Source organism: Mizuhopecten yessoensis, unplaced genomic scaffold (genome assembly GCF_002113885.1).
Source record: "Mizuhopecten yessoensis strain PY_sf001 unplaced genomic scaffold, ASM211388v2 scaffold4723, whole genome shotgun sequence".
Classification (NCBI taxonomy): domain Eukaryota; kingdom Metazoa; phylum Mollusca; class Bivalvia; order Pectinida; family Pectinidae; genus Mizuhopecten; species Mizuhopecten yessoensis.
The window spans coordinates 105,544-119,868 of NW_018405689.1; the positions used below are offsets into that span (position 1 = coordinate 105,544).

The 14,325-nt window shown below is 34.4% G+C and overlaps 1 protein-coding gene across 4 annotated transcripts in view; it reads left to right on the top strand.

Moving 5' to 3' along the window:
* The first annotated feature begins 916 nt into the window (after nt 1–916).
* Nucleotides 917–14,325, top strand: part of LOC110449626 — a 45,996-nt gene continuing 32,587 nt past the window's right edge. For 2 of the 4 annotated variants that reach the window (XM_021496603.1, XM_021496606.1), the window contains exons 1-2: nt 5,993–6,118; nt 13,804–13,865. In XM_021496603.1, the coding sequence (XP_021352278.1) occupies nt 13,807–13,865 (59 nt within the window). In that variant the 5' untranslated portion in view covers nt 5,993–6,118; nt 13,804–13,806. Of the gene's footprint in view, nt 1,487–5,364; nt 5,458–5,992; nt 6,119–13,803; nt 13,866–14,325 lie in introns of those variants that run through there. The other 2 variants (XM_021496604.1, XM_021496605.1) reach the window with 2 other exon arrangements.

The following is a 14,325-nucleotide window of genomic DNA, read 5'->3' on the forward strand; positions in this document are numbered from 1 at the left end:
CAATAGAGAGTTAATTTGCTTTGATGTTACTTGCCATTTGGTGTATGCTTTCAGGTTTATAGGCTTTGGCATATTACAGAGCTGCTAGGCCAGATCCTTGGGATTGGGACTTGGAGCTAGAGGAACAGTCGCTCAGGAACAGCCGTGCACGGTCGCGTGTTGTTGCCGTGTTTTTGTAGTTACCACAATAAAAGCGCTAGCTGCAGTCAGCTATTTCCTATATTACAGTGTTGAGTTGTAATTGATAAATGATTTATGTTCGTTTGAACTGGTGAATTAGAACATAAAAGGCATTTTATTTCATACCGAGGTTTACCTTAAATAAAAGCGCGGCATAATATAGACGCTACCTCTTATACAGACAGTTTGATATTTTGTTGAGATTTTACTGTTTATAGATGAAGGGCAATATATCGGGGTTATCATTAGTAAACGATAAAAACAGTTTTAACTTTCCAACACGAAAGTGAAGCAATGCAACCATTCAGTAAACAAGCGTTAGTCGTAAAACGTCTACTTATCAGACATCTGTCACATCTCACATCTATATAGGTAAATTAGTACACCAACACCAGCTATGATAGGGCCTATGTGAAACAGACAAGCCTTCAGCGATTCCAGCGATAATGATGCTCAGAGTTTGTCCAGTCCCAAGTATCAAACAAATGGTAGCAGTATCATTTTCTCAAATAAATCTTCAGGTTGGTTTGTATGGATTGTAGAAATGTTCATGTAACCCAACAAGTGTAACGTCTATATGTGATGATTCGATGACGTCATAGGCTCATAGACTGTGCACATCTGTATGTGTCGTTTTGATTCGTCATTACGTAATTGTACAACAAATAAGTGTACGTACGCTTTTAGCGTATCCGCATTGACGTCGATTTTCCATTGCCAATTCGTGCATATTTACATCTTTGTGTGCGGATACAATGATAATTTTTCCGATGGATGTGACAAGGTACGTACCGTACTAGTCGTTGGAACGTCACGAATAAACACTCGGTTGTGCGACATGCATGGTAACAGCATGTGTAATACGACACTTCCACAGTTCATAATAACGTTATATAAAATATCGTTTTTTAGTTTAAATTGATGGACAGATTACAACACTGCCGTACCATACGAGCTATCGCCAGTTGTAATAATACTTAATCCGTATAACTACTCTGTGTTATGTGAACAACAAGATAATAAACACGACATGTCGGACTCAGAAAACATTGATTTTTACATCAATAATAGAACAGATGTCAGAAGTAACTAGTGCCCTATTGTAAATAATATTTGTCTGGATGTAGAACGTGGGATTGGTGTGGGATTTTGGATACCCTTTATGCTCCATGTATGTGCTGTTTTATTGTGTCTACTGGTCACATTTACCTGGTCGGGTGGTTACTCCGGCCGCCGGTTGTTCGGTTTGTATTCTTTCATTACCTGGAAATCCGATGTTTAACACCGTGACTAATATTTCCAACAGGTAAGGCATTTACTCATTTTATTCCAACAGATTGTGTAAATAAATGAATAATTCTTCGAAATATAGGCTCGGTCGGCATGATAACGATCTCACTTGGGTAGACCTTGTGGTATGTGTCAAAACTTGGCAGGTCACTGTTTGTCTTCCCGGAAATATGATCTATGCAATACCAGTAAAGTAACGGTAAAATCTTCAACGGTTAATATTAAATGGTAAAATTTTCATGTAATTTTCCGTGTGAGTGTTCTTTATTCTATGTAAAAAATCTTGAACGGAGTTGGAGGTCATGTATGGCTTTCCATAAATAAGTTTAATAATGAAATAGACCGATCGACCTTACGGTCTACAGTGTGTGTCAAACCTCTACGCGTGGTGACACCGTTTATTCTGTAACCTGGGTAACACTGGCTAAGGTAATTCCTGATACTGGAACTTAATCTGTTATTCTACTAAACTGTTATACAATGAAAATATATTACAAATAGGGTTTAGGTTTTTGTTATTTATATCTATTCAGTCTTTTACGACGTTGGTCCGTTTTAGCTTAATAGCAATGCAGTATTCAATAACGTTGACACTAAATTATTAATCGTGGTAGATTGTAAGCAATGCATGCTAGAAATAGCTAATATATCAGGTGGTTTCAATGCGCAATGTTGCTCTCCAAAACTCGCACATTCCCATTATTGTGTAATAATTGTGAACTACAAGAAGGAAGAGACGGGGTACGTGTATCGTAATGGCGATTGTTTAGTCAGCGATCGACGGGATAACAAAAGACAAAACCATATCGCTTCCAGGAGTATGATACACATCTCTCAGCTTATGATCATTAGACGGTTAATTGGTTGCATACCCCCGTACACTCTTATTGATCAATGCGCACGTATACAAACGAGGAACTAACTAATTTGTAATAGTGCTCTTTAGGTGCGTTATGTATATCGACGAATGACAGCAAAGTATACAATGTCAGTATGATATGGTTTCATTAAAAACCATACGATAATGTGTTACTTAACCTCTATCACAGGTAAACGTAAGACAAACAGTATGATAGGTTTTCATTAAAAACAATACAATAATATGTTACTTAACCTCTATCACAGGTAAACGTAAGACAAACAGTATGATCGGTTTTCATTAAAAACCATACGATAATATCTTACTTAACCTCTATCACAGGTAAACGTAAGACAAACAGTATGTTGTAAATATTGTACATTTTATGTCGACCACATGTGAGACGAGTCATTGACTCAATGTGTTATCGAATTTAAATAAAGTCTATTATTATTATTATAGGTTTTCATTGTTAACCGTATGATAATGTGTTACTTAACCTCTATCACAGGTAAACGTAAGACAAACAGTATGATCGGTTTTCATTGATAACCATACGATAATGTTTAAGTAAACTTCCATCACAGTTAACGTAACACAAACAGTATGATAGGTTTTCATTGATAACCATACGACAATGTGTAAGTTAACCTCTATCACAGTTAAACGTTAGACAAACAGTATGATAGGTTTTCATTGATAACCATACGACAATGTGTAAGTAAACCTCTATCACAGTTAACGTAACACAAACAGTATGATAGAATTTCATTGATAACCATACGACAATGTGTAAGTAAACCTCTATCACAGTAAACGTAACACAAGCAGTATGATATGTTTTCATTGATAACCATACGACAATGTGTAAGTAAACCTCTATCACAGTTAAACGTTAGACAAACAGTATGATAGGTTTTCATTGATAACCATACGATAATGTGTTACTTAACCTCTATTACAGTTAAATGTAAGACAAACAGTATGATATGTTTTCATTGTTAACCAAACGATAATGTGTTACTTAACCTCTATCACAGGTAAACGTAAGACAAACAGTATGATAGGTTTTCATTAAAAACCATACGATAATGTGTTACTTAACCTCTATCACATTTAAACGTAAGACAAACAGTATGATAGGTTTTCATTGTTAACCATACGATAATGTGTAACTTAACCTCTATCACAGTTAACGTAAGACAAACAGTAAGATATGTTTTCATTGTTAACCATACGATAATGTGTTACTTAACCTCTATCACAGGTAAACGTTAGACAAACAGTATGATAGGTTTTCATTGTTAACCATACGATAATGTGTAACTTAACCTCTATCACAGGTAAACGTAAGACAAACAGTATGATAGGTTTTCATTGATAACCATACGACAATGTGCAAGTAAACCTCTATCACAGTTAAACGTAAGACAAACAGTATGATAGGTTTTCATTGTTAACCGTATGATAATGTGTTACTTAACCTCTATCACAGGTAAACGTAAGACAAACAGCATGATAGGTTTTCATTGATAACCATACGATAATGTGTAACTTAACCTCTATCACAGGTAAACGTAAGACAAACAGTATGATAGGTTTTCATTGTTAACTATACGATAATGTGTAAGTAAACCTCTATCACAGTTAACGTAACACAAACAGTATGATAGGTTTTCATTGTTAACCATACGACAATGTGTAAGTAAACCTCTATCACAGTTAAAGTAAGACAAACAGTAATTAAAAGTTATTAATAGTTAACCATACGATAATATGTAACTTAACCTCTATCACAGGTAAACGTTAAACAAACTTGATAACATCTATAAGACTTGCTAATAGATACAGTATGTCAGCTGATCACATTCTGTCAGATTAAGTTTCATTTTATTATGTAATTCTATTTTTTTGCATTTGATATAATATGATCATTTAGGACCGCACGGTCAAACAACACAACGCTGTACTGGGGGTAAAATGTAGAACATTATCTGTATGAGCACCAACAGAGATTCTAAAAGCACCTAGTTACAGTAAAAAGATAGACAGGAAATATAGACAGATTGATACGAAAGAACACTACCGATTATGTGGTGGAATCCTCATTGAGGAATTCGTATCAGTTATGTCAAGCTGTATGGCGGGTTTCTCCTGTTATAGTTAAATACATTCCAAATTGTCTCTTACCGAGTGCATTATCCGACGTCTCGGTTTGGACCTAACTGTTTGCAAATCATGACGTTCACTGCAAATAAAATTTGTTGAAATGCAAGATGATGGCGTTCTACTTATTGATATTTTAGAATTTTACGCTTTTAAGTTGGCACTCATTGTTCTGTGGAATATTTCACTAGCATAGAAAATAGGATTCACTTATTAAAAGTCAGCATTTCATAACCATTAAATCCCTATATTAGTTGTGCTTATTCTATGAATAAATAAATCATCAAGGTTCCAATATGACCAATGTAATTTCATGATGACGTTGACAATCTAGACATGACGTTCAAAAGTAATATATATCCAAACCAAATTAGGTAGGGGGTCTTTGCGTTAATTCCGACCATTCGGGTAATTTCCACCAAATTTATGAAACTGTTGAAGCTGTCTTGTTTTTTAGTTGTACTGATAAAGATACAGTGTATTGTACTTAGCATATAGCCAAGCAATATTGTGAGGATGGTTATCCCTTCAAACAGGTATGAACACAGAAGACATGAACAAAATCATTGTCATTTCAATATTTTAGAAAAAGTATACATTCTAAATTGTACTCCTTATTTCAGCAGCCGAATGACTACTAAGCAGAAGGTCTAATGCATTACAAATTTAGGTGAATAAGTTAAACTTGCATTAATCGTCAAGAAAACGAAAAACTCGATAAGACATCCATGGGAACCGATGGCAACCAAAATAAAAAGAAAAACATCATGCACTCAAAAAAAATATGAAAACGGAGTTGACACCTGATATTCCGGACTGGCATTTCATTTTTCATTTCTATGGTTTCTCCCGTGAAATCCAGGACTGAAGAGGTGGCTCACATATGCTCAAATTTATATCTTAAGTCTTAACCATTGTGAACACTGTAATCTCGGTAGGAAAACAGATGGGAAACCTCGAAGGTAGGAAACATTGGCCAGTTAGTTTATAACTATCTATTTTAGAAACCTGTGGGTCATAAGGCAGGCAGTGTAGTAGAATACTTATCATCTCTTACATTTAAAATCAACAAAAATAGGGTTGGGCTAGTATGTATTTTAACGCAGGAAGAAAACCTAGAGGTTATATATATATATATATATATATATATATATATACACATTTCACGTTTACGTCCATGAAAACGTTTAACACACAGAAACACGATATTTCATGTGACTTACTCAACTTCCTGATTGGTATACAATAATCGTTATCGTAAAAAATTGTATCTTGTTCAATGGTTGTGTTTTGAAGATACACAAAAATTAAAATTTGCGCTAATCACTGATTAAGCTAATCACCTTTTGAACAACTGGGCCCTGGTGATCAGAGATTATTCACTGATAGCACATACCAAACCATGACAACTGCAATGTTATAAGACAAGAAACAGAAACGAATAATAGTTCTTGGAAGAATTCGTTTAAAGAGAATTGCATTGGTAATATCAGTGCGTAGACAGGTAACGCTGAGGTATAGAGTGGAGGTAGGTTTACTACCAGGTCATTACCTGGCTACACAGCTGTGCGTTAGGGCTAGCTGACGGCTTTCATCACAGGGACTAATACACACCTTCATGGCGTAAGTACATGTTAAGCATCACTAGGATTGGATATGAATATATGCTATATGGCATAACAATAAATGTGTGTATACGTGTAAACTGTAAGCTGATTTTTAAGTTAATGAGCGGTGAATTTGATCGAGCAGATATACAATGTACCCCGTGTTTACGTCTCACATCCGGGATAAAGCTTGTCTAAATACCTATGTAAAACGTAGTTAAAATAAGGCACTCAGTCGTAAAGTAGTAGCACACACGACACTTGACACGTGAATCGTTTCCTTGTGGGTGTAAAGTGTTCATTCACTATTAAACACTCTCATGGCAGACGATTATAACATGTAGGTGCGATATCAATCCTGTTTTTCGTTAATTGTAAGGTATCCATTATATTTAAATCTCAAAATTCTTTATGTATAAAAACACAAAATATCTCGCATAAGATATCTTTTATACTCTTCATAACCGCAACATTGACATTGCTCCTTGAGTGAATATTGAATGAGTTAGTACACGCGGGTTTCTCCACCTGATGTTACTTGATGTGCAAATCAAAGCTGTATAATAAGTGTAATGAAATCCTAGAGAATGTTCGATCGGTTCTAAGCCGGGTATTCATATAAAGGTGGACAATTCGTTTGTCCAATCTCAAAAAATATCTTGTTGTTTAAAATGATATTTTTGTTTCGTGAATTATAAAAAAAAGCCCTCGACTCTATAGATAGGCAAAAAATATGGTATAAAATATGGAAACCAAGAATCAGAGGGCAAATAATGATCTTTGTATAACAATATTAGGTCTTGTGTTTTATTAGATGGTAAATGCTCAAGATTTTTCAATAATGTGACCGGGGTGTTACAAGGAGAAATTGTGTCACCAATTTTACTTTTAATGTCTGTCAATGACTGTGAAAACGATTTTTAAATAATGGTATTCAACCTACAGAATTGCAACAATTATCGCTATTTTTACTGATGTATGCTGATGACATGGTGTTATTTGCAGAAAGTGCAGAAGGCCTACAGGCAATGTTAAACACTCTGTCTGATTACACTGACGGGCGGAGTCTATCGGTTAATATTGATAAAACTAAAATACTTGTATTTAGATAATCAGGAATTTTTTGTTTTAATGAGAATTAAGGTGAATTTATTTAGGTTGTTGATGAGTTCTGTTACCTTGGTATTATTCTAAAATATAATTGCAACTTCAATTTAGCACAGAAAGAATTAGCCGCTTAATGCCGTAAAGCAGTAATCAGTCAAAGAAAATCATGTATAGACATGAAATTACATTTTCAAACTTTTATGTCACTTTTTGATACATATGTTGGTAGTTTGTTAACTATGCATGTGAAGTGTGGGGTATGCATACGGTTAACGATATCGAAACAGTGCATCCTGATTTGTGTAAGAATCCAGTGCTATGATGTATTGTGAGCTTGGTAGATACTCTTTCTCTGTGATCAGGAAGTTAAGGATCTTCAAATACTGGTGTAAATTATTAAGGAGACAAAATTGTATACTGCAAGGTTGCTATGAATATTTGTGCGAATCTTATTCAAATTGTATAAAATGGGTACCAAATGTAAAAAGGGAATTGTCGATGTTGGGTATTGGAGAAATATGGCAAATTCAGCAAAATATTGATTTAAAATATTTTCATCCTATAGTCAAACAACGCTTGCATGATACATTTCAGCAAGATCTGTTCACTATTTTTTCAAATTCTTCAAAGTGTGACTTGTACCAATATCTTGTAGACAATGTATGCCTACAGATTTATTTATCAAAGCCCATTTTATTGAAATTCAAGAAAGTAATTTGTTGCTTTCGTTTGTCTGCGCACTGTTTGACAATTGAAACAGGAAGATACAATGAGCAGGCGGTTTCTAACCGTATACTAGTATGTCAAATATGTACTACTGAAGAAGAAGATGATTATCATTTTGTTTTTATTTGTAAAAAATATGATTTTCTCCGACGAAAACTGTTAAAACCTTATTATCGATGCAAGCCATCCATGTATAAACTTTTGAAATTACTTAGTAAAGAAAATTTAACAGACCTGTATAATTGTGGAAAACTTCTGTGTAAAGCTTTTGAAATTAGGTCACACCTCTTGTCTATAAAATGAGTGAATATACCTATTAGTGTATGGCTTGAACTTGACTTTGTATGACATTGCATTGTGCAAAATACATTTAATGTAATATCAATAAGCTGTATTGCTTACGATAATAAAAGAATTGAAGTGATTAGAATTAGGTGTTCGCAACTTCTAATCAACATGTGTCTAGATGATATCGATACATCGATACAAGTACATAAATCAGTTCCGGCTAAGGACGCTATACCAGCCTTATATACACATTGGGCTTAAATCTGATCGATGATGCATGGGTAAACGAAGCTGTTAAATCTTCGACTTAAATAAACACCTTAAAACTATAAGATTTTTTCAAATGATGTTATCAACTGTTTGAAATATTTGATATGAATATGGTTGTTAAACAATTAAACAAAGTGGTCCTTTGGGATTTACGTTAAATGATTGCTCCCAGAAACAGAAATTGCAAGTCTTGACGTGTTCTAATAACAATGTCAGTTGACCCTTTGTCACTCTAATTAAAATTATATCTTCACATCGCTCCTGTTTACTGATATGTCGCGTTGAAGATCTAACAACATCCCATAGAGGGTCACGTCAGAGGTCAACATGAATGCATTATCGTATTTATAACAAGCCAATCAAAACGCGACATAACTCTTTCTTTCAACCAATCAGAAAGCAGGACCTGTAGCATTTAATGCAGACACCTCGTAGCCCAAAATCCACTTTTTCGTCTGGTCCAGTGATAGTTTGAATATTGCGAAGCCTGTCATTGGTTAATTTTAGTTTCAGGTTGTTAAACTTTTTAACCAGAAGAGGAAGTCTCTCTTATTTCAAAGCAAAATCCACAAATTGTACAAACGTTGTCTTGTAGATAGACACGGCGTGGTGTCATGGGCGCCGCCATTTTCGATGCTCATTTGACACCTCTCGGTCTTTTATCATAGCAAGTGTGTTCCGAAATCATTACATCATCACTTACAGAAATGCGTAAGCTCTCATCTGATTGGTTAATGCAAAGGTCGCCTGAACATGACCCTCTACGGGATGTTGTTAGATCTTCAACGCGACATATCAGTAAACGGGAGCGATGTGAAGATATAATTTTAATTAGATTGACGCTTTGTGTAAGATTAAACAACTTTCTGTAGTTCTTAAACGATCTTCTATTTTGTCACGAAAGGTACATCGTCATGGAGAAACAATTACTTGAGAGATAATTATCGTAAAAAATCATTCTTATGAACTTCATAAGATGTCTTTTATGATTTATGTTTGAAACTGTTAATTTATCTAATGAGCTTGGAAGATGTCACATTTATTTGCTTTTTTATAAGATATCTGGATTTGTATTAAACATCTTTTAATCAACGGCAATCGGGCATTTTTTTTTTTTTTCCTTAAGAAATACCTTATTTAAATTGCAAAAAAAATCCTAGTTCCAAACAGTTGGATAAATTTGCTACTCAAATTCTTAATATCATTGTGTAGATAGTAACACCAGTTAAATTATACCAACAATACCGAATGGATCGAATGTTGTTGTTTTTGAGTCCGGTAAAATTACGAGGCTCTCGTCTGATCTATTTAAAGTTTGGTAATTCGTAATTTTGTATTGATCGTAAACTGATACAGTTTATAGATACAACCTTTGCATTGAACTTAATTACAACAAATATTTCCAGGGCCATTCCATTAATACAACATTTAATTATCTACTTGATAATTTGCTCGTAATATGTTAGCTTGATGGACAAATTTTCCTACATTACATAATTTTTTCGTATTTACAGATGATAGAAATATAACTAATTTAAAGACGGAGGGATTTATTCGATAATAGGGCTTAATATATTTGGTTCTCAAATCATTGTACAAGGGCATTTTAACATGAAATGGTATTCGTCCTCGATGTCATTTAGACACACAGGGCAAGTTCGAAGCTGACGTGGAACCTTTCTGTGTCTGCCTGATTCGATAAGAAGACAATGTGAAGATAAACGTTATCTAACAATAGCTTTTTTATGATTAGCAGAAACTGGTTTTGAAAGATAAGTTTGCAATACTAAGTGATCTATAACATGCCTGTATAAAACACATTTGGCGACGAAACGAAAAAAATATCGCACTCTTGATTGAAATTGTCTAACAAATGTTGTTTTACAATATATATACAATTGTTTACATTTATTATATGTTGGGAAAACCAAATGTCCATCATACCTAATGAGCAGAGCTCGTGTTTGACTTTCGCAACCCAGTTTTTACAATTTGGATTAGCTTCAAATTCGTTGTACATATACTCGTAACATCATTTTAAAATACAATTGTTAGTAGAGGTTAACTTACACCAGTATTTAAATATTTTTAATTTGCGTAAGATGGACAATGGGAACTACCCCAGTTCAAAGTATACCATAGCATTTGGTGTCGATCGTTTAACTCCAAGATTTTTTTTACAAAAATCTAATTGTACCCTATCAATATCAGGGGCTGTATGGACGCCCCATACTTTACTACTATATCCCGCCACACTTCCTACATATGTGTCAAAGAGACTCAATAATGTGGAAAATTTAAAAACATGCGTGCACAGGCCTTTTTTTCCTACATTGTGATGCTAATTGTTTTTGCGATAAATTAAAGTTACCGTTATAGTTTAACAACAAGCCAAGATAGCAAAAACTACCTACATTCTCGAGCAATGTACCACTAAAATACCATTTTTCATCCTGTGATATTCTACCTGACTTACGGAAAAAAATAACTTTAGTTTTAGGGACATTTACCGTCAGAGACCACTTTTCAGTATAATTTTTAAGTTTGTAAAGTATTGACCGTAAACCATGTATACTTTCGGAAAACAAAACCATGTCATCTGCGTACATTAATAAAAATAGGGACAAGTCTTGTAAGTCAAGCGGCTGTACACCGGCCCGTAAAAATTCAGTTTCACAGTCGTTAACACACATGCTAAACAGAATCGGGGAGATTATCTCCCCTTGGAAGACCCCGGTCTTGTTTTCAAAAAATTCAGATATTTTTCCGCCAACAAGGGTGCTAGATTTAATATGACTATACAATGATTTTATTACCGACATAATTTTACCACGGACGCCAAGCTTAGCTATTTTGTACCATAATTTACATCTGTCAATATTATCGAACGCTTTTTGATAGTCAACAAAGCAACAATACATTTTATTTTATTACTGGTAAACTTGTTAATAATAGAGTGTAACGCAAATATTGCGTCGACCGTTCCCATTCCTGAACGAAAACCAAATTAAGCATCCGATAATATGTTGTTCTCGTCCGCCCATTTACTCAACCTCGTATTAAGGATACTGGTAAATATTTTCAGCATGTTACTTAATAGGCTAATACCTCGATAGTATCCAGGGTCAGTCGTGTCACCCTTTTTAAAAATTTGCACAATTAAAGCCTCTGACAGTACTTTAGAGAAATACCCCACTCTAAACACAGCATTAAACATCTTATGAAAAAGAGGAAGGAATACATGTTTTGCTTCAATAAAAAATTCATTCAGAATCTGGTCCGATCCGTGACTTTTCTCCCTATTTAGTTTCGAAATTGCCGTTTCAATTTCTAGAAGTGAGATATCATATTCTAGTTCATCAAATAATACATCATCATCATAAACAAAGTATTATCACTTTCACTAGCCAAATTCTTAAAGTAAGTGTAAAAGTTATCGAGACTTCGATTTCTTTTTAAAGCTCTTATAAAATCATTTCGGGTTACTAACTCTCAACAAATCCATTATATTACCTTGTGCTTTCAAATATGATCGTTTTAACTTTCGCTCAGTAGACTTTTACATACTCTGACATGAAATAAGTATGTCATGATTTTCTCGAGATGAGGAATAATTAAATCTTTTCAAAGCATTCGTATATCGCCTATACATGTACAACATTTTACACTGGTTAAACCAAGGCTTGTCACATGATATATTGCGTTGACCCCCTTGCCTAGAAGGGGCTGATGTAAACTCTCTATTACATTGCGTAGTTGAATGAAAAGGTAACATAAGGGTTTTCACAGTATTTACAAATGAGGTAAAATACCTCTTAATACCGTTCTCAGTCGATAAATCGTCCTCTTCAACACAAATGTTATTGTAATCGATATTATCAAAAATCGCCCTAATACTATCTTCAGCATTGTCTGGGTTCCAGCGAAAACTTTCATATGTACTATACGTGTGTACATTTGTTGATTCCTGATCACTGTTACTAATAATTAGCTTACAACTGAGTACAAAATGTAGAGGTGCGTGGTCAGAAAAAGTATTGAACCCGCTAGTTACAAATTTAGTGATACACTGAAGAACATCAGGCGTTGTTACTATGTAATCTACTACGCTACAACCCGTAGGACCACAGTAGGTATATCCGATAGCGAAGCCATCGGAATGTCTATTATTTAAGATCCGTAAGCCGGAGTATACACATAATCGTAGCAACTTCAGACCAAAAGATGTACATCAGTTTGGTAAGTAAATATATCAGATAGATTATCAAATATATCCTCACTCACGTTATCCTGATCCAATAAATCATATAAACTCGAACATTAAAATCACCAACTAAAATAGCTTTGCCTTCCAGAGAGCATACAGCTATTTCATTTTTAAGATCATAAAATAAATCTGTGGTAAAGCTTGTTATACGCCGCTCTATCAGGCGGAGTATATGCCGCTCTATCAGGCGGAGTATATAATGAGCAAATAAAGAAATCTCTATCACTTCTTTGATCCATCTCTCACACACAGATAGATGTGTGTCAAGTTTAAGCCACACAAATGTGTCGTCGTGAGACACAGAACAAATGCCAACATATTTCAAGGATTCCTTTATAAATATTGCGATACCCCATCCTTGTTTACTCTTAGCTAGAGAGCGGTTAATATATTTTCATGTAAAATTTGGTAACTGTACATCAATATCTTTGCTTATCCAACACTCATGGAGACAAACGATGTCATGTGTACTAATAAAATTCACAAAACGTTTATCTGACAGTTTACACTAACTGTGTGTGGATCTTCAAATGTATTGGTAGGCTGGTATTTATACCTAAACAAGGGAAAGAAAAGTAGGTCAGCTTGACGAACTTTGATTGAAAACAATAGTAGGTCTGTTCCTTCTGACGCTTCTTTGGAAAATAAAAAAATATATTTTCATTGAGGAGATATTGAATCTGTATATAGCATTATTTATGTCATTAAGTTAGAATAAGTTGTGCGTTATTTATCTACATTGTAATGTCTGACAATAGGTTGTAGCATTAACAGCTTTATTTAGTACAATTTTGTTTGTCAAACATTCTGTTCATCTTCTATTTCAATAGATGTCCGATACAGGATTATGTAATCCATGGATACCTTATGAAAATATCACCCTGTCAATATGTTATAATGGAATGCCTTGTGGCCACAAATCTTGAAGCTATCATACAATACAAAACTTCGGACTTGCGAACTTGGTACAAGTTGTGCCCCATATTCGTTACACCATTCACTTCAAATTGAAGAATTTCATTACGTTTCCAATTTATTTTCAGGGGATGATAAAGCTTTTAAATCAACAACGGCAGGTAGCCATGAAAAGATTATTCAGACAAAGGTAATTAACCTCACAAGTATGTATACATACTGCTAACTGTTTGTATTGTTTTCTATGTCAGTAGGTTCTAGAACAGCTTTAAATTTAAATTCTCTTCACATAATGTTATTTTGTGATGCATGAAGGTGATTTCTTGTTACATATTAATGTATCTTAGTGAACAATAAATCGGGAACGAAACGACACACCTGGAGTTAGCATTGGAAGCGTGTCCAGGAAACATAGACTACTTATAACTGCTAGAGGGTATTTACTGTAGCTCCTTGATCAGAGTCGCTTAGTATGGCCATTTAGTGGTGTTACAAATCAAACTCTCGTAAATCCTTGATAAACAGTATCTGCTCTCAGAGAATCAATACTGGAGAAAGATAAGTTAAAATTCAAGCTGGTTTGTGTTCATGTTTATATTGAATCCGCCCCTATCTGGTAGCAGTGGCGGATTCAGAGACCTAATCTTGGG